Genomic DNA, 21,437 nt, shown 5'->3' with positions numbered 1-21,437 from the left:
ATCACCAAAGACATGGAAAGAAAAGTTTGCTTTCTTTTCTTGGAATCCTGAAGGGGGCAGCTAATATGAAAACAAAGCTCACCTACATTGAGAACATAAGCACATGCAGGATCAGAGCAGGGAAAGCTCCTATTGCACCACTGTTTTTGTTGTTGTTAGGAGCGATCATGTACAGGGGCTAGAAACGTAACAAACGTATGCACGCACACTAATGCGCGCCATAACAAATGCATTCATATTTGTTTATGTAAAAGCATTATAATGAGACCAAGTGGCTATGATAAATACACATGTGCAATTATTTTCTTTTTATGACTGCAACCAATTTGCTTTTACAACTTGAAAATATTTTACCATTCCAAATATTATAGTGTAACTATAAAGTTATGAAAAAAATAATCTACTTTCATAACACAATTCATATAAAAAAATGTCTATTTTTGTTTTTAACAAAGTGATTCTGTTGCAGATTTTTTTTGGGTTAAACCAATGTAGTTGGGATAATAATAATAGTAAAACAAGATTATTGCAAAGAAAATTAAAGCAGTCATTTTCATTTCAGCAGCATAACTGTATTACTTGCAATTTATTCCCCATGTGAGCATTAAATTCTGCTATTAAACATCCTGCGCCGTGTCCTGAACATGGAAAAGCAATATCTCTATTGTAGTTACATTGTATCTCATTTGGTATGTATAAGGTGAAGGGATCCAGAAGTCAAAACACAGAGAGATTGGAGAAAGCTTGATTAATCTGTGCACTGAAAAGAAGATTAAATACAGGGGAATCTGTGACTTAAGCAACACAAGTAGTTTTAGCGTCCTATTAACCCTTCACAGCCCTGGCTGACCGACTGGGAGCTGAATGTGGGCACCCATTGATGTGTTCCGTTGCTGAGTGTTTGGTTTATTCCGTGAGTGTTCATCCTGTTGTGATTCAGTTCATTTAATATAAATTGGTGAAAATTGGAGCTGTATTTATACACATACATATGCACGCTACGCTTTCAGCTGACCTCACAGGAAAAGTCACCCCCATAGTCCTTTTTTTTTCATACTGTAGATGACCTTAATCAGCTTACTCCAATGTTGGTGCCCACCTCGGGACAGAGCTAGGTCAATGGACTTTTAGTGAAAACTATATGGCTTATATCAGGCTTATGCAGCTGATTTTCTTGCATTAGGTATTCAGTAAGGCTGTTGACTGCACTTTCTACTATACAGATAACCTACAGATGTGCTTAGGAAATTGATGCCATTGATGTAGGAGAAGGGAAGGTTTACATTGTACCTCCAGTTTACCAGTATGTCAATGGACCTGCTCAATGAACTGGTAAAAAGAGTCAGCCATTTTAGGAAAGCCTGCACTCGGGAAATAAAGAGGTACAATAACTGCCTATAAGGGAAGCAACACATGTAATCCCAGGGCATGGGATGACTACTGAGCTAATAGGGGGGCCTTTGTATCCCTTAACTAGATTTACTAAACATCACAAGGATTGTGCACATCTAAAACTGCCACCAGTGTGTATTTGTGGACATATTCATTACCAATCAATAAAAATATAACCCAGCAACAAGTTAAAATCATACCAATAGATACTTTAATGTATCTTACAATATAAATTCAAATTAATTAAAGAATGCAGAACAACACTGGTCCCCAAAATATCGGTCTGAGGAACTCTGCCATTGTGAAAGAGCAAAGCCACAAAGCTAAGAGCTGGAATGTTACCAGTAAATCTTCTTGGTATTTAATATTGAGAATGCATCTAATGAAATCTTGGGGAGCTTGTATATCTCTGGAGATCAGGTGGGCTGACTAGTCGAACACGTTTTTTCCACAGCTGGAATCCTAGGTGCTAGGGAATCCGAGGATTTAAAGTTTGTTTCCTATTGAAGGGCAAGCTGCTAGGAATCACAATTCCCCCATAGCTAGAGGACTTGTTGCTACACTATGATTTGGGCAGGTTTGATGGGCAGGTATTTCACCAAGGCAATATCAAGTAAGCTATCTTACATACACATGCACAATCACACAGACACAAAAAGGTTGAACTAGATGGACCTGTGTCTTTATTCAACCTCAAATACTATGTAACTATGTAACTATCTGCCCTTCTATTCTTTCACAGCTGGAGTTTGAGAATGGACAATCTTCTTCACCAACATGTACATGCTGGGCATATATGGTAACACCTCCATTCCCTACTCAACATAGAAAAGGGCCACCATCTTCTATTGGCTTCAGCTCACACCGTCGTTTTCCTATGTGTTGGAAAATCTGTGTTAGCAAAACCAACACGTCTGATGTTCAGAAATTATTGTCATTGCTGTCTAGTGAAGCCACTATACAGCTCAACAGTAGCCTTGTCATTGGCAGTGATGGCTGAATTGATTCCATCACTTGTGATTATAGGATCTTGCATGATCACCATTTACTAGGACATTACATCTAAAAGAACTAGCTGCTAAAGCTTAGCCAGATGACAGACTTCCATGACTTGTAGCTCTTCCACAGATGAAGAACAAGTTCCCAATATATAATGGAACGTGTAGTTCCACCTCTATTAAAGAACACACTTCCAAGATATGCAGGGACTTATTACTCCTCTGCATTTGGAAAAAAGCTACCAGGGTGTGCAGGGACATGTGGTTACTTCGAAGCTGGAGGACTGGCTCACAGCGTATGCTGGTTAATTAAGTTCTTCATAAGCTGGAGGACCGGCTCTAAGGGTATATTTTGATCTAGATTTCTTCTGCCTTTGGAAGCCAGGTTCTCATCTCTGCACAGCTGGAAAAAAGGGCTTCATAGTTACACAGTAGTGATCCCATTGGTGGGGGCAAGGCCCCCATGTTGTGCTGGGATTTTTAGCTGCTCCACAGGTGGAGATACAGCTTGGTTAGTATACTGTGACAAGCACCTGTTTTAATGATGGAGAATAGTTGAACAGGTTATTCTGGGATTTGTACCTCCTCCACAGCTAGAGAAGACCTTCTTAGGATATCTTGGGATATGGGGTTTATTTCCAGATATAGAATGGCTCCCGAGGTATCCTAGGACTTCTTGTTTCTCCACAAATGGAGGAACCTAGGATGCATCACCCTAAAAATGAGTAATATGAAGTATCTAATCACAGTTACTACTTGTCATTTTGGACGTCTGTTAAAGACCTTGGTAGCAAGACCTCTAAAATGCATACAAAAGCCACGACTGATGACTGCCTATCTGGACACACTGGTACTGCAGCAGTAACACTTTTCAGTTAGACAAAACTCCTCAGCACTTCTCTGCTAGGTATCTCCCACACACAAGCTAATATTAGAAAGTATCCCATATTGGAAAAAAAAATCAACATAGAAACAGGAGTTAGTTATTGTGTAACTCAGACTTTAGATACAACTAGATAAGAGCTGGAAATGAGGAATGATATAAAGCAACTAGGGGAATAATATTAGAATGGAGGAAAACATCAATGTATCACACAGTCAGTAGGACAAAGGGCCTGCCTATTTAAAAGTGATATTTCACCTACATGACTACTCTTTAATCACTTACTAGCTTCTAATATACCCTGGACACTTAATTGGCAAGATCAAAATAGTTCAGGCCCATCTCCTCTAGGATCATTATGGATGGAGTTTCATTCACACTGTTGTATTTTTCATTTATATTCGATTATGTAGAACGCACAGGTGAGTGTCAGCCTACTGCAACGGGATGACTGAGACTCCATGTCTAGGGTAGGGGTTGGAGGAGTGAGCAGATCCAGGAACTCATATTAATTCCTACTGCTGCAGTCCTCAAGTAAGAAGTACACATACAGTATTTTGAGTAGTCTTATCTTTAAAATATTGTGAAGAACATAGGAAATTATATATAGAAATACATAGTAAGACACCACAGGTATTCAGCTCTTGTGGAAATAGAAGTCGGAACGTCCACTGCCAGTCTGGGACTGACAATACGAGCTGCTACTTTGGTTTCTACAACAGCTGGAGACCTAGAGGTTGACTAATCCAGTAAAACTAACCTTTCTAATAGGCTTAGGTTGCAAGCCAGCTAGTGGAACCAAAGAAGCATCACACTATGAACATGCTGGGATTTGTACTCCCACAGCAGTTAAGAGACATACAAGGTACCCAGGAGGCTGCATTTTTATTTTAGCATTAACAACAGGGGCAGATAGGAAGGCAGCCAAAATTGGCACTTTACAAGTGTGCCCTGTTAGATGATACACTGTTTATGCTGGTGCTTTTAGTTCCACAACAGCTGCCAGAAGATCTCTGAAACACACTCGTCTCTCAGCAAACATTGAAGCTTATGTTGAGGCAAAGTTAAGAGTAATGATAATGTGCAATGAGCAGTAACCCAAAGCAACTAACAACATTTCCGTTTAGCACACTCCAGTGAACGTTGGATTCTGATTACTTAAATATGCTCAGTTTTCTCACATTCAATTTCAATGTGCCCATCTGAGATATACATTAAGCCAGACAGAGGCAACCTGCAGCAGGAATACAAGTACCAGCATGCCCTAACCATCAAAGATTACTGTAAAACAACGAAAACCAAAGAGCTACATTTTTTTCTGAGAACATGAAGTAATACATAAAATTATGCATCAACCTATAGGGGTCAAGGGTCAGAGATGTCAGGTGCTTGCAGAGTTGGCAGCATACCTTCAAGGCAGCAGGTTCTCCATAATCCTGAGTGAGTCATCACCTCTTCGTTCTTCTTGCTGGTTTCATTGTCATTATTGGACTTAGCCTTGCAGACCCCTCTAGAATAAAGCCAGTAATCCGTGCCCACCGCGATGGTCATCAGGCTGAAAGCTGCGAAGGCCCCCACTGTGGTGATGAGCATCTGAACACCTCTGTCACACATCCTCATACTTGGTCATGATAGTTGGGCCTCTTTTTTTTTTAGACTGGTAACTGAGCAAGTGGCAATCTGCTGGGAGACTTTAAACAGATTCTACAGGAATACAATGGAAAAGTATTAACCTAGGATGTTTCTGTATCAGATCAAGATGGTGTTTTGGTAGACATGTAGATTCTCCAAAATTGTATCCTGAATCAAACTTTCCGTGACCTTGACAACGTCTGCCTAATTTCCCTGGCTAGTCCTTGAAAGTCTTGTATAACCAGACCAAATATGAATGATTCCAAAATGCTACACTTTCTAATGAGCCAATAAAAGTAATCAAACTTTAAATTCCTTGCGTGGTTAGCATTAAAAGTAAATGCCTCATTGCTGCTTGCCCATATCCTGCTTGTCTTCTCCCCACTGGGAGAGAGACCATAAATGGGGTCCTAAAGGAGCAGCTCATATCCAGGGACTGAGCTCAGCTAAACATCCAGTGTTGCTCTGAAGGGTCAGCTCCTGTTCTCAGCTGAGAATCTGGCGTGGTACAGCCCCCAACCAGTCTATGAGACTTCCTAACGACCCAACGTGGTGCTGATCGGCCAGCTACTCCTCTGCATCTGAGACCAGCTGAAGCACAAAACGTGGTGCTGAAGGAACAGCTCCGTATCAGGGTCTGAGAACAAAGCAAGGTCCCGGAGTGGTGCTGATGGGACAGCTCCTGGGAATCAGACGGAGACCTGGAGCAATACTGGAAGGAAAGCTCTTACAGATCCCAGGAATCAGACTAGGACTCCGAGTGGTGCTGAAGGGACAGCTCCTTCCCAGATTCTGTGGATTAGACCAGGACCCGGACTAATGCTGGCAGACAGTTCATTCACGGGTTCTAGAAATGATTTGAGAACCAGGAGTGTGGAAGCAACAGCTCCTTTAAAGCCCCTGAAAATTAGATGAGGACCAACAGTGGTGTTGAAGGAACAGTTCCTGCACAACCCCCAAAAATTAGGCGAGGACCAGGAGTGGTGTTTAGGGGACAGTTCCTGCAAAGCCCCCGAAAATTAGGTGAATACCAGGAGTGGTGTTGAAGGGACAGTTCCTGCACAGCCCACCGATAATTAGGAGAGGACCAGGAGAGGTGTTGAAGGGACAGTTCCTGCACAGCCCCCGATAATTAGGAGAGGACCAGGAGTGGTGTTGAAGGGACAGTTCCTGCACAGCCGCCGATAATTAGGAGAGGACCAGGAGTGGTGTTGAAGGGACAGTTCCTGCACAGCCGCCGATAATAAGATGAATAGGAATGGTGCTGAAGGGACAGTTCCTGCAAAGCCCCCCAATAATTAGGAGAGGACCAGGAGTGGTGTTGAATGGACAGTTCCTGCACAGCCCCCGATAATTAAGGAGAAGACCAGGAGTGGTGTTGAAGGGACAGTACCTGCACAGCCCCCGAAAATTAGGTTAATACCTGGAATGGTGCTGAAGGGACAACCTCTGTGCTCCAGAGAGTGAACGCTGCTACCCTCCACAGAGTGTTACAAGTGTACAGAGGATGAGCGTTTGATTGCAAGGTCTACACCAACATTTTCTGATCGCTGTGTCCTTGTGCGGATCCAACACAACGAATGCACCGATATATAACGACCTTTACCAGAATAAGTTCCAAACTAACGCTGAATAAATGTTCATGGGTCATCGTGAATGCATCAAGTGGATGCATTGGACTCCTAGCTCAAGGTGAGGTGCTCCAGCCAGTTAAAAGACAAAAAACGACACAGAAAGGTGGCACCGTTCACATTTCTTCTCAAGTTCAAAAGCAGCCCGTGCAAAAGCCCTCTATCCAAAGGCAGCATCCCAAAGTGAGAGGCACAACCAGGAGGCACCTTCATCCTCTGGAGCACGCTTCAGTCTAGACTCATTCTGCAGACGTGACAAAGACCGCTGCCAATTCTAAAAGCGGGCTGGAACCCAGTGCCCATCTCACCAGGAAAGTTCATGTATTTTGGGAGAGCACCATATGTCACTGTGGGCAAGCTCCTCTTGGGTTCCAAACGTCAATGGAGGCGTTGTAGAGCTTCTCACTGTCCTAAAACTCTCATTTCCTAGTTCTCTACTATTGCTTCTTCTTCTGATGCGCAGACATTCTTCTGTCTCTGCTTCCTGTGTTGATTCTGTACCATCCTCTGCACACAGTTTCTCCAATCTCCGCTCCTGTCTGCCACACTGTCCTCCCCTCTGCCTCCCCTCTGCTACTCACCCCCTGCCTCCTACAGCCTCACATCCCCTGACCCGGTCTGTCCTTACCTCTCTCTACCATTTGCTTTTGCACTCCACTCCTCCAGCTCCTTCCTATGCCACTCAGACTTTCATTATGCAAAAGAAAAAAAAAACTGAAGTCTACTGATGCAGAGAGAATGAGACCCGAGAGAAGGCACACACAAATATTTTTTTTAAATCATTCTTAAAGGGCCAGCATGCCCCTTCTGATTGGGGGAGCTGGTGATCTGAGGAGCAGCACACACCCATCCAGTGTAGAATAATTGCCCTCATCACATTCTAGAGCAGTGCCTGCCTTCTCCTCGTCTGTGACGACTGCTGAAATGTCAGTTGTAAAGCTTGGCGTTGCATAATGTCAGAGAGTCTTCAGCTGGCTGAGCTGTGTGTCATTAAGCGAAGATGATGGCCAAATAACAGCTATTATGCCTGAAAATGTTTACAAATAGCAAGGGAGATTGAATGCAAATGAAATTTCCATGTCTGTCCTTCCTTCTGTATGATCTGACAGTGCAGCTCATGTTTTCTGGATTTAAAGGGAAACTCTGCCTTTAAGCTTTTTTAAAGAGCATGTGTGCTCATACCTATGATCAGTGAACATTAGGAACGTTATTTCATGTTAATGCAAATCGCAAAACAGTGGGGGGTTGTATCAAAACTGCAGCAGAATTTGGAGCAATTGCCCATAGCAACCAATCAGCTTCTATCTTCAGTTTGTTCAGTCAAGCTTAGAAAATAAAAGATAAAAGTTGATTGGTTGCCATGCACAGCTGCTCCAGTTTTGATAGATTCCCCCCATAAATCTAATACAAAGCCTGCAGATATACTCAAGAGTTTCAGATGTTGTTTTGAGCAAAAAATACAATGTGAAAGGAGTGTGATCTCCATGACTTTAGATGGAAAGATTGTCATTGCCAGATGTGCTGGTTGCAGTAGCTCAAACCTTTACATACATAGTGCATAGTACATAGCATTATGTATGTATAGGTTTGAGATGCTCCAACAAGTACATCTACTCATGAGCTTCAGATGTTGTTTTGAGCAAAAAATACAATGTGAAAGGAGTGTGATCTCTATGACTTTGGTTTTAATGATTGTCATTGCCAGATGTGCTGGTTGCAGCAGCTCAAACCTATGACCTGTAGAATTTTCACAGTCTACAGTTAGCAGGGATTGGCACTTAGAAAGACCCAGAGAGACACACATTGGTAACTAGAGAGGTGAGAGCAGAATTCCACATTTGTTCCAGATGACAGAAGGGCTACGACTGCTCACAATGCCAATCTTTTCACAGCAGAATGGCATCTGTAAATGCATATGTTGAACTTTGAAGAGGGGCTACATCAGCAGAAGCGCATGAGGGGTTCCTTTCCTGTCAGCTGAGAATGCGAAAATGAGGCAATAGGATCACAATGATCAAAAATGGATTAATAAAGCCAAATTCCTGTTTTTGTTTTTAATGTAAAATGAATTGGACAGCTCAACAAAAGATGCTCACTGCAATACTCATCCTATCTCTGGGGCTGTCCCCAGCAGGTTCGCAGGGCAGAGATCCAGTGCTAGTCCTCTTCTAGGTTACAAGAGAAGTATAGTCAAATCTCATGTTTTGTCTGTTCTACTTTGGGGTCACAGAATTACTAATGTCCTTCTGTGATTCAGTCAGCTGATAGCAGGCAACAGTCCACTATCAGCTGACTTGGCAGAGCAGCGCCATGTTCTGCAAGGATCCCAACAATATTGTTGGTATCTAGTGATGGAGCTAGGTTTGGTATGAAGCCAGTTCACGTAAGTTCACCTAAGCCCTCTCAAAACTCCAACCACCACCCCTTCCTCCCATCCCAATCAGTGTTAGAAGTTGTGACTGGGGCATTCCCCACAACTGGTTGGATCGGGTTGGAGGGGGGTTAGAGTTTTGAGGCAGCTTCAGCGAACTGGGTTTGCACCAAGCCCAGCCTCGTTACTGTTGGTATTCACTTGGCCACATGATTAACAACTGACTCCACCTTTTATTATGTGGCTGAGAGGCAGAGCAAGCAAGCCATGCTTGCCTCCTCCGCAGCCTATCGCTGGAGTGCTGGAGGAGCAGAATAGGGCTTAGTGACTGATAGGAGACCGAGAGCTGACTGATCAGTGATCATGTGATCTGTCAGCTCTTGGTCTTAGAACCAGCATGGGACAGACGCAGTGTCACACAAATGCTGTGCATGGATTTGGGTAGCTATGTTTGTCTCTTTAACCCCGTAATTCTCCTTTAAATGATGCGCAGTGTCACTTTCTATGAGTCCAGGGTGTCAAGGGCCCACCCACTGAGGGGGTGGATCATCAAGCCACCCTAGATCCACAGGAGAATGCTGCAGGGAACAACACTGAGGGAAGAAGAAAAGAAGGAAGTGGACCTATGACATCAGATGAGCAGACTGAAAACCCATAGATAAAATATATGTTTCCAGTGTTTTTTTCTTTTAATGCTGGGTGCTCTGAGGAAAGGGGGGAGGGGTTCCAATTAGCTGGAATTGCGCTTTAAAGATTAGAATAGTATTGTCAACAGAAAAACACAACTTTCTGCCGTGGCATGCAGATGGCAGGGTCAGGATTTGGCATACACAGCATGAATGCATTGGGATGAGTTGGAACAGGTGGTTCACAGCATGAATGTGTGGCCAACAAATTTGCAGGAACTGCGTGATGCTATTAACTAAGCAGATCCCCCAGAAACAATTCCAGAAATCTGCTGAATTCATGCCAGAAGGAAGTCAATCAATTCTAAAAGCAAAGAAGGGTCTTATCCTATAAGTTAGGTGTACCTAATAACGTGGCCGCTGTGTGTATATCTTTGAGATACCTTTTTTCTTAAATCCCAAACTCCGTGAGGATCCCTGTGATAAGGTTTGCTGTCAGCACATCCAGGAAAAACCGCCGCTGTACCTGCGGACATCTCCAGCACCGCAGAGAACAGATTTCCCTTCTACTGAGCCATAACGCGGGAAGGACCGAGTCCACATTCAAGGCAGGACCGAGGACCAAACTGTTGTTAATCTAACAAACCCTTTTACTCAATACAGTCTGGTGAGTACCCATCTATAAGGGGGTCGTCGGATTGAATTGAAATAGATCAATTATTGTTTGCTTTGTTTCTGCCTTTTAAATATCATCCACTGAACATTTTTTGCCTACCTGATATTCTCATTGCAAGACTGCCATTCTTCAGCTTGAAGATTTCCTTAAACTGTCGATCATTTTTTGAGTGGCTGTCACGATCTTCTTGTTTTTGCACATTAATGTTTGCTGATTTGACTTTAACCACTCTGGATTGCTGATTGTGGTTTGGCACTTAGTAGTTACTACGATCTCTGTTACAATATATCGATCGATGACTTGATGTAACACATTTACTAATAAGTTGTCTTTCATGTGTTATCACCTTAGTTTGTCACGATCATTTTGCACATATTTTTTTTGACATCTGGTGTTTAATTTTTTTATCGTTCTTTTGCTACAATTAATTCAAGACCTTTATTGTTATTTATAACACCAATTCACGATTAATTTAACCCTCATAGGCTGTGTTAAATGAACACTTTTATAATCACTTTCACTCATTTATTCACTTAACTAATTATTACTTACCTTTATCGCTTAGTCACAATTTTTTTTTGTTTAATAAAATAATACCAGTGCAACATTTCTGGGCCAGGCAGGACCCTTCATCAAGGCCTCACCAAGCATGACGCTCTGCCCCGTCTCCTAATTGTGCTCCTGCATTGTCACACAGTCACATGGACTTCCGAAGGAGACATCACACATTAACCCCAGCATTGTTCACTGGTGTCACCATACTACCAGCCCTCAGAAATACCATGCAGCCATCGCTGGAGTGCATGTAGATGTGGCTGCAGGAGGTCAGAAACACTGAGATGTAACAAAGAATAATAAAGGCAGAAACAAGTATTTTCTAACGGAAAAAAATTGGATTCTTTAGGATATTGTTTTGGCAATAGGTAAGGTTTAAATCTACTTTAAGATTTCTGTGTTTGACTTTGTAACATTTTGAGAATGGGGTTCAGAGTCTGCAACTGGAGAGATCTTAACAATAGAGTTTTATGATAAATGAAAAGCTGGTGAGTAACTCATCACAAGCCCCAACTCCTTGGCCATACCAATCCAAGCTGAGGATAAATGTTGAGCAATAATTACCTGGTTTCTGTTTTGGGTGGTGGTGGTTAGGGTCATGTAGATTCCGTGCAAGGGTGGGATTTGTATTAAGACATAGCCATTGTTGGGTTGGCTATACCTAGTTGTCACCATTTACCCAAATCCATATTACCTCCCACTGCAGCTGTGGAGCAGCAGATATTAGTAAAAGATAGGGTGGGTGAGGGGTATTATAATGTATTGTAGTTGGCACTGCTTGAAGAGCACCAATGTAACTCCATTTTGTCTCCACTGTTACCTTATATAGGGTCATGTACCTAGACGCCTTGACATTTTAATTTCCATCTACATTGCCCCCTTCCTCTTCTTACATCCACTCTTACCTTCATTAGCATCTTCCTCCTTATTATAATTTAACACATCATCCAATGTACCATCTCCATCTTTCTGTAGCTCATTATCTGCTGCTACTCATCTCTGACATTTGTATTACCTATTCCTCTTTTATCGTGTTATTCTTCTAATCACTCTGTATTTTATATGTTAATAAAAGGGAAAGTATTTTAGGTAAGCCTATATTTAGAATTAAAGCAGATCTCCATGCTCCATCAACCCCCCAAGTGGTCACTGGCATTATAATGAAAAAGAAAACCTATATGCCGTGGTCAATTGATGCTCTGGTCCCATATCTTTCCTTTTCTGCTTACAGGAGGCGGGGTCCACATCACTGCATGTGTAACGTGGACACTTCCTATATGCTGTCCAGTGGTGGGGGTCCTATCAGGATCCAAAAGCAGAGTCTGCAGAAATGACATCAGGGTGAGGGGACTTTTGGGAATTGGCCAGTGTTGGCACATCTGCAGCGTTGGATTAGTGGTCCCCCGCATCCGCAAATGAGGGACCTGGACGATGGCGAGTATATCTTCCTTTACAAGATGCAGGATGGGTTAGAGGGGTGTGGTAGGGGGTAGAATACCTGCCCAGAAATCAGCTTAAACAATGCGGTTTTAGAGTGTATATCAAGTCAATACTTGTTTTCTTTAGCTTTGCATAGAGGGGGTAAGGGTTAGAACCTCTGTTGGCTTTTACTGTTATCCTAGGCTCCATTAGAGAGCTAGTTTACCGTATAGAAAGTGAGGAAAACTCTCTAACAGGAACACCAGCTGATATAAAATGCTTTGTACTTTGTAAAATACTTGGTGAGTATAACTCCATAGTGGATACAGCTACAGAGGTGAATGAGGGCTTGTCTTAAAGTGTATTAGTGGATACAGCTACAGAGGTATATGATGGCTTGTCTTAAAGTGTATTAGTGGATACAGCTACAGAGGTATATGATGGCTTGTCTTAAAGTGTATTAGTAGACATAGCTACAGAGGTGTATGATGGGTTGTCTTAAAGTATATTAGTAGATATATCTACAGTGGTCAATGAGGGCTTGTCTTAAAGTGTGTTAGTGGATACAGCTACAGAGGTGAATGGGGGCTTGTCTTAAAGTGTATTAGCAGACATTGCTACAGAGCTCAATGAGGGCTTGTCTTAAAGTGTATTAGTGGATATAGCTACAGAGGTCAATGAGGACTTGTCTTAAAGTGTATTAGTGGATATAGCTACAGAGGTCAATGAGGACTTGTCTTAAAGTGTATTAGTGGATATAGCTACAAAGGGGAATGGTGGCATGTCAAAGTGTATTAGTGGATATAGCTACAGAGGTCAATGATGGCTTGTCTTAAAGTGTATTAGTGGATATAGCTACAGAGGTCAATGATGGCTTGTCTTAAAGTGTTTTGTTACAGTGGTCAATGATGGCTTCTCCTAAAGTGTATTAGTAGACATAGCTACAGAGGTCAATGATGGCTTCTCCTAAAGTGTATTAGTAGACATAGCTACAGAGGTCAATGATGGCTTCTCCTAAAGTGTATTAGTAGACATAGCTACAGAGGTCAATGATGGCTTCTCCTAAAGTGTATTAGTAGACATAGCTACAGAGGTCAATGATGGCTTGTCTTAAACTGTATAAGTGGATATAGCTACAGTGGTCATTGAGGGCTTGTCTTAAAGTGAATTAGTAGACATAGTAGACATGTATTTTCAGTGTTTTAATAATATGTATGGCCACAGTTCTACTTTAAAGGAAAATGTATAGCTTATCCATTTATTCATTTAGATGAAAGGGGGTCAGCTAAATGTAGAAGGCGTTTAATGTGTAGAACTCTTGTTTTCCTGTATTGTTTGTAACTATAAATACGTGTGTATGTGAGGGCAGCCATTTTTACCTATTACATATGCAGGTTCAGCTTCCTCCTTAGCTGTGCAGTGATTGCTCCTTAGGTTGATGGGTTGATATCTTCCTGGGGAGCCGCATAGCTATTATCACATGACTATTTACCAAGAGCCATGACCAACTGGGATGCTGGAATACCCCCCTGTGTGACAATGAGCCTCTTCAAGCACACAAAGCCTTTCTGAGCGTCATTATCAGCCTCTGATCAAGAGCATTGCTTCCTTTATTGAGCCTTCTATAGGAATCATTACAGTTCCTCAGTAAATTCCTGTCTGGTGCTAACTGATTCCAAACAGTGTTCTGTCTATGTGGCTGAAATGTCATCTTTACCATAGTGATCTGATAAGAAGGAGAATCTGTACATCTCCATATGCAATACAGCAATGGAAATAAGGTACAGCAAGCGATTAAAAAATTTGAAAGTTGCATAGCAATTCATTCATTCAAAATGTGGCCCCCTATAATAAAATGCGAATGTTTCCCGTACAGGAGTCAGGATCACAATTTACTGTTTTTAACTCTTTGTAAAGCTGCCCATACACCTTACGAATATCGGCCGATTTTTGTATGCGATCGCGTTTTTCGTCCGATATTCGTAAGGTTGATGGGCAGTGTACAACTGCAAATACTGTACAATCGATCGACTTTTGACTAACCAGCAGGTCGATCGTACGATTTTCGCAAGGTTGGTGGCGTTTCCGCACGCCAAAATTCGTACGATTTATACTGCACGAAAATACGTGCGATCGATTACTGCAATTCGTCCAGGTGCTTTCTTTTAAGTAACCACGGATCCAACCGTGCGATAATCAGGGCAGGATGAGGCCGCCGTACGAAAATCGTACAACGGTTCGATCATCGGACGAAAAGTGTCATCCGATGATCGCAAGGTGTATGGGCAGCCTAAGCAGGGTCGGACCTACCGCCAGTGCAGCCGGTGCGGCCGCTCCGGGGCCTGAGCCTAAAGGGGGGCCCAGTATCCAATGTTGCCGGTGTTGGATGATCCCACACTCCCGGCGCAGAGCTGAGGGGGCCCTGGGCCGCCAGGTACTGAGGAGTGAGCCAAGAATAAAAAAGCCAGGAGGCACTTAAGGGGGCAGCCCTGTGCCTTGGCCGTGAGGACCCAGCAAACAGCCGCCCGAGTACACGGGAGCGCTGTCTGACACACACAGACACACGCCCATTTTTCTGCAGCCTCCCCCACCAGAAAACAGCCAGAAGAAGTGAAGGTAAGGTATTAAATAAAAAAATGATTTTTTTGTAGCCCAACTGATGGACATGTGGTATAAAGTACTGCTGGTATTTGTAGTGCTATATAGCAGGTCCCATTCTGCATTGCAGCAATGCAGAATAGGACCCTCTATAGAGGACTATAAATCTCAGCAGTACTTTATACAGCAATGCTAAATTTTTGGATGCAGGGGGGCCCGAAAAAAATCTTGCACCAGGGCCCTTTGTTCCCTAGGTCCGCCACTGAGCCTAAGCCATTGCAATACCTGCGCTGAAGGTTACGGAACCCTTTATAACAGCTGGGAGCTGCTTCCTGTTGGAAAGGAGCTTGTATTTATTAACGCCCGTATGTTACAGAAGGCGCACTGTAACCAGACCGAGGTTCCCTTCCATTACTGGCTGTGTACTGTATATTGTTTACCAATTATAATGAATTAAACATGAATAGGTTTTAAAAGCCGTCCTATAATTAGGAATGAAGCCAAGCGTTATAATGAAAAACAAACAAGACTTGTTTGCAGCACTTTCACTTAATGAATATTAAACGTGCGATCGCATGTGGCCGCTTTCCACGCTAACCTCATTTTTTGTAACCAGCGTGATTCTTTACCGCGAGAGACCCTTCACATCTGTTGCTAGGATGGAGATCGATTCAATACACCTTTAACTTCAGTTACCATAGCATGGGCAGGGATACTTTAAGACGTGTGAGACAAGGAGAAAAGATCACTCTGGTGGGCTGCGGCTCCTCTGCAAAGGAAGTGCAATGTTAAAGGACCTGAGATTCTTCACTATATCCAGGCAAATCAAGCAAGTTGGAAAATGCAAGCTTTCACCTTTTTTCTTTTTCTTGCTGTCCTCTGAGAGTCACCTTGTGGTTATTAAAGTTGCTGCCAGTTCAAAGTTGAACTCCGGGATGAGCATTATTGTCCTCATACAAGAGTCATTGGTATTCTTACTTGAATCTTTGTGTATCCCTTTCAGATCTGTGCAGCAATCCAGTGTGAAACTTGGAGCTTCCTGTAATAAAGACCGATCACCGCTGCTAATCTTTTTATTAAAAGACTCAAGCAACGTTTACCGATCACTGCTGCTCTCTCTCCTTGTGCATGGTGCCTGGTCTTGCCTCCGCCTCCTCCTGTAATAAGGACCAGTCACTGCTCCTCTCTCCCTTCTTGTGCAGGGTGACTGGTCTTGCCTCCGCCCCCTCCTGTAATAAAGACTGCTCCCTGCTGCTCTCTCTCTCCTTGTGCAGGTGATTGGTCTTGTCTCCGCCCCCTCCTGTAATAGAGACCGCTCACTGTTGCTCTCTCTCCTTGTGCAGGGTGACTGGTTTTGCCTCCCCCCTCTCTTGTAATAATGACCAGTCACTGCAGCTCTCTCTCTCCTTGTGCAGGGTGACTGGTCTTGTCTTCACCCCCTCCTATAATAAGGACCAGTCACTGCTGCTCTCTCTCCTTGTGCAGGGTGACTGGTCTTGTCTCATCCCCCTTCTGTAGTTTTCTGCAGCCAGTCTGTAGTGGGTGGGGCCTGTAGGGTCCCTCCCACAGCTCTGCTCTCTGCACAGTCTATGTAAAGCACAGTGATGATGTCACTGCTACTTGTATAAGGTAACAGGGTTTGCAAAGCTGTTTGGTGCATACAAAGTGAATTTATGTAATTTGTGTTGACTGAGGAATTTATATACATTTAAGTTCAGCTTTAAACTTTCCTTTGCCTAACATCTGCAAGCACATAAAGATGCAGCGCTACTTGGACATTACACCGGCATAGTCGACTGTGAGAGATGCCGTGCAGCCAGCTTTGCTAGAGTACATACCTGTAGATAGGAAGTGGCTGCAAAGAGGCTGCAGGTCATCAGAAGCACCGAGATGCAAAAACAGTTTAAAAAAAGGTTTTAAAAAAACGGGTTAATTTAAATAGATAATGATAATTATTTCTGGAACCCAGGGCTTCAGAAAATGAAATCTGAATGTCATTCAGTTAGGGTTTACATCTAAGGTGGAGGGCCCATAGTAGTCAAATTCTGTGGTTGCCATGAGGTTTTCGTGACGCAATAAAGAAAGATTTCTCCACCTTTGAGTTCTAACCATCATATTTTTTTTTAAAAAGAGTTGACTGCTCTTGGCTCCTTGTCCCCCTTACAAGCCCTCATCTACTGAGGAGGACAGGGTTGCCCTCAACTGCTGAGGACAGGGTTGCACTCACAGACTGAGGAGAACATGGTTGCATTCACCTACTGAGGAGGACAGGGTTGCCCTCACCTACAGAGAAGAACAGGGTTGCCCTCACCTACTGAGGAGGACAGGGTTGCCCTCACCTGCTGAGGAGGATAGGGTTGCACTCACCTACTGAGAAGAACAGGGTTGCACACAACTGCTAAGAAGGATAGGGTTGCCCTCACCTACTAAGGAGGACAGGGTTGCTCTCACCTACTGAAGAGGACAGGGTTGTCCACACCTATTGAGAAGGACAAGGTGTCTCTCACCTACTGAGCAGAACAAGGTTGTCTCCACCTACTGAAAAGGACAGGTTTGACTTATCCCATACCACATGTGGGTGGTATACCCAAAAGTGAGATCTTAGTAGAACCTGGTGGGTTGAGTCAGCCTGTGGCTTCTTATTTGTCCTGGATACCCTGCCATCATTTCCAACTCCTGGAAGTTCTGATTTTTCTCACCTACCTTTTTTGTTATTTGACTCATCCTGGTAAATTCTCCATAACACAATATAAAATTGAAAAAATCAGTAAAATTCAACAGGTACAGTGGAAGCATGTCTGCAGAGAAACACTAGTGCAAATCTCACCTATCTCCGGGAGCCTCCAAGAGATATAAACATTGGCAGGTGGTTTCATTCTTCAACACCTACCAATTTTAGGATCTCACAAAAAACACTTTTCTCAGAACCTCTGACTAAGGCTGCCCGTCTCTGACTACTTACAGTAAAACCGAAGGCCTCCCCTGGTATGGATACACAACCTATGGGTCCATCCATTGCAGTTTCCATTAGAGGTATTAGGTATTTTGCTTTGTGACAGACCCTCTTCCATTGACTGCCCAGAAAGAACAGATGCACAGTATTCTCTGTCCCACTCCCATCCCCAGCGATATGAGAAGTGTAATTTTGAACTGTGATCATTTATATTATAAACTGTGCTGTAAAGCGCGTAAGGCTTACATTTGATTCTCTACAGTATCTCTACCGTAAAACGCGAAGGCTATGCACCAAGAAATCGCCATCATCTTTCCACAAACTTGAACAGTTTAACAACTGGCTGACTTATTTTCCCGTTTTCACAGAAATATGAGTTGGTCGTCTTATTTTCACTCCATTACCTAAATTGTATTAGAAAAAAACAAAAGTCAAAAATAGCACAAACCTCCATCACAGCAAAGTGCTCTGCTCAGGGTTTTGGTTCTGGATATTTTTGTGACACAGAGTGGACTTTTCTGTTAATAATCTTCCACTTGACCTCTCCTGGCTGTAAATCTGAACCCTTAAAGGATGACATTTGATTTGCTTAGAGTGACCCTGTGTGTGGCTATACTAAAATTAGCCAAAAATACAGCATATAGTTTCCTCTCCTGTCCCCCGTCCCAGCTCCGTTAAGTCCACTAGGAAACCAGCACTTCTGGGAATGTCAATCTCCTGCTCCCAATGGTTCCTCTTGTTGGTTCCTCAAGATCGGAGACAGCAGTGACATGGAGGCCAGTAAAAGTTAAGGGGGACCCAAGAGACTGACACTCAAATTTCCTGCAGGATAAGAGCATAGTTTGGTGATTCGGGAGGTTGCAAAGTTCAGTGTAAATTGTTTTGTTTGCATTGGCTGAGTCAATATAGTATAGAGACAGGATTGATTTACCCTGTTCCCACCATCTTAATGCACATGTAAGGTGGCACAGCAGGTTGGCCATAATGGCAAGAAGCTGCATATATGTATCAGCCGCCACTGCTGTTCTGTACTGAAAGTGTGCTCACTGATGTGCTCCCAGTGACTGGGCTGTTATCAATAGGGATGAGCCCACCGAACACCAACATGGAAGGAAGTTTCGTTCATGCCACCCAAACAGCTGGGAATTTGCTTGTTGAAAGCAAAGTGGATGCCATGATGTCATTTACCTTATATGGCCACACAGCCATATTAGTAATATGTCATTTACCAAATATAGGCAGTAGTAATATAAGATCAATGACATCAGCACAAGCATTCTGCTCCTTTTCTTACAGGCATCTACAGAGTGGGACATACCCATGGCACTTCCTTGTTCTGAAGAGCTCAGGTTTGGACCAGGTTTGGTCCGAACCTGAGCTCATCCCTAATCACCGACATTTCCTGGATACCTTTTGCGATCTAGGGATAGCGAGGCTATCTTGCAGCTCTCACGTATGACAACCTGGGATGTCCAACCACACATCTTAAAGATAAGAACAAGCAGGGGGCGCACCAACAGTGTAGCCATTTTATTGAAAAAGTAGAAAAGAATAAAATGCAATCACAGGAGAAAGGAAGGTAGCACACTCATCTGTAGCCCAAGTCCAGTCCAGGAACCCCCTAAACCATGGCCTGTGGCTCAGGAAAAGCCTACTGTACCCAGGACCTCACCGGCAGCTAGAAACACTAGTGTGCAGCATGGCATCCAATATGCTCACAGGGTGGGAACCCTCCCAGCACTATACCTAATGGTGTGCAACCCTCCCAGCACCATACCTGATGGTGTGCACATGTGTAATTAGGTTTCACAAATGGTTCCCAGCCTCACCCTTTAAATGGATGTGCCTGAACAAGGATCTTCATGGCAGGGTGAAACCCCCCCCCCCACAATAATACCTGATGGTGTGCACATGTCCAAGTAGGCTTGACTAAGGGGTTCTCATCTGTAGCCCAAGTCCAGGCCAGGAACACCCGAAACCATGTCCTGTCTCAGGGAAAGCCAAACTGTGTCCAGGACCTCACCAGCAGCTAGAAACATCAGTAGTGTGTAGCATGGCATTCAATATCCACACAGGGTGATAACCCTCCCAGCACCATACCTGTTGGTGTGCACATGTCTAAGTAGGCTTAGCACAGGGGTTCTCAGCCCCGAAATGTCTTGCATTGACAACCACCTCACATTGACCTGGAAGTGGGAGGGTTCTCACTCATGTGAGCGGATGGCAAAGCAGGAGCACAATTAGGAGACGGTGGTCACCCTCTAAGTGGAAGTGCCTGAACATGGATGTTCATGGCAGGGTGAAAACCCTCCCACAACCATACCTGATGGTGTGCACATGTGTACATAGACTTGACTAAGGGGTTCTCAGCCCTCAAACACGTTGTATTGTCAACCCCCTCACATTGACCTGGAAGTGGTAGGGTTTACTTCTCACCCTCATTTGAGGGGGTGACAATGCAGAAGCACAAATGGGAGACAGTGGACACCCTTTACAAAGAAGAGTCTGAACAAGGATCTTCATGGCAGGAATACCAGGTAATAATTTAAATAAATGATTGAAAATAACTTTTTAAAAGACATCACCATGGTAAAGCTTTTATGAGATTTAGGTGAGTGGGTTTAGGTCCACTCCAAGTGGTTAATAACAGGAACAATGAGGCTGAAATGAGCTCAGAGGAGGAAGTGGCGGAGTGTATGTCAGGCTGTAACAAAACCCAACCCACATCATTATCTAGGAGCACATAGCGACAGTTTACTAAAGTTGAATTGAAGTCTCACATGTTTTTGTATCTGTATACAGTCCTACCTCTGAATTTTATGATTTGTGACCAATATGAGCTTGGAAATGTCCTAAAATACCTGATTTTTTTGCAGTGAAAATGCAGCTTCCGGCTGCTCTCACATCAGTGCTCTATACTGGCAGGACTGAGTAACAGTCACACCCCTTATCACAAGAGTCCTCCTACAGACATATATTGCACAATGTAGGAGGGAGCGTTTCAGACCAGCCCTGTTACTGAGTGCTGAGTACTGAGTGCCCTGGGCCTAACTCTGATGCCCATTGGACTGCACAGACATATTAAGATGCCCTTTAGATGTCCCTCTGACTGCATATCAGATGCAGACAGCATACCTATTTCTTTAGTTGAGCTTGAAGTATGTCAATGCTGCATTATCTTGCACAGGCCAGAAAACAAAAATAATTTATTCTCATAAGCTGTACAAATTGGTATTACCGTATGGCAGCCTATTAACTGCCTATCACAGCCAAGCATTATATTATTGATCTACAGATGTCTCCTAAGAGACCAATTTAGTATGGGATCTCTGAACAGAGTTACCCTAACAACAAATCCTCAGGTGGTTCTTGCAAAATGTTTTTTTGCTCCTGATTACCTACAGAACGGTCTCCCTTCTAGATTAGCGGCGGGCACCCTTTATCAAGCGCCATAGAGAAATGTGCTGCAGTTCCGCTAGGCTGGAGAGCTGAAGTCTATTTCTCCCTCTTTCTGCTCATTCCATCACAGCACTTCACTATGACCTTCATCTGGTGAGTATTGAAACAAATTCTCAGCTCTATTGTCCGTCCAAGATTTTAGTTTTGTACCTGAACAAAGCAATCAGTATCTGGGTAACAGACAGTTATAATAAGTTCCTTGTAAAAGTAGATGGAGCATGAAAGTGACTGCTCTTTATGAGCT

General features: G+C 43.4%; 1 protein-coding gene across 1 annotated transcript in view; it reads right to left on the bottom strand.

The window, feature by feature from the left end:
- CACNG3 (calcium voltage-gated channel auxiliary subunit gamma 3) overlaps positions 1-5,492 on the bottom strand; it is a 64,632-nt gene extending 59,140 nt beyond the window's left edge. The window contains exon 1 of the mRNA XM_018561294.1: positions 4,683-5,492. Coding sequence (XP_018416796.1) covers positions 4,683-4,893 — 211 coding nt within the window. The 5' untranslated portion in view covers positions 4,894-5,492. The remainder of the gene's footprint in view (positions 1-4,682) is intronic.
- Between the last annotated feature and the right edge of the window lie 15,945 nt (positions 5,493-21,437).

This window comes from Nanorana parkeri, unplaced genomic scaffold (assembly GCF_000935625.1).
Source record: "Nanorana parkeri isolate BGI_ZX_2015 unplaced genomic scaffold, ASM93562v1 scaffold19, whole genome shotgun sequence".
Classification (NCBI taxonomy): domain Eukaryota; kingdom Metazoa; phylum Chordata; class Amphibia; order Anura; family Dicroglossidae; genus Nanorana; species Nanorana parkeri.
Note: the sequence above shows the minus strand (reverse complement) of the source record. Positions and strands in the feature narration are given on the sequence as shown.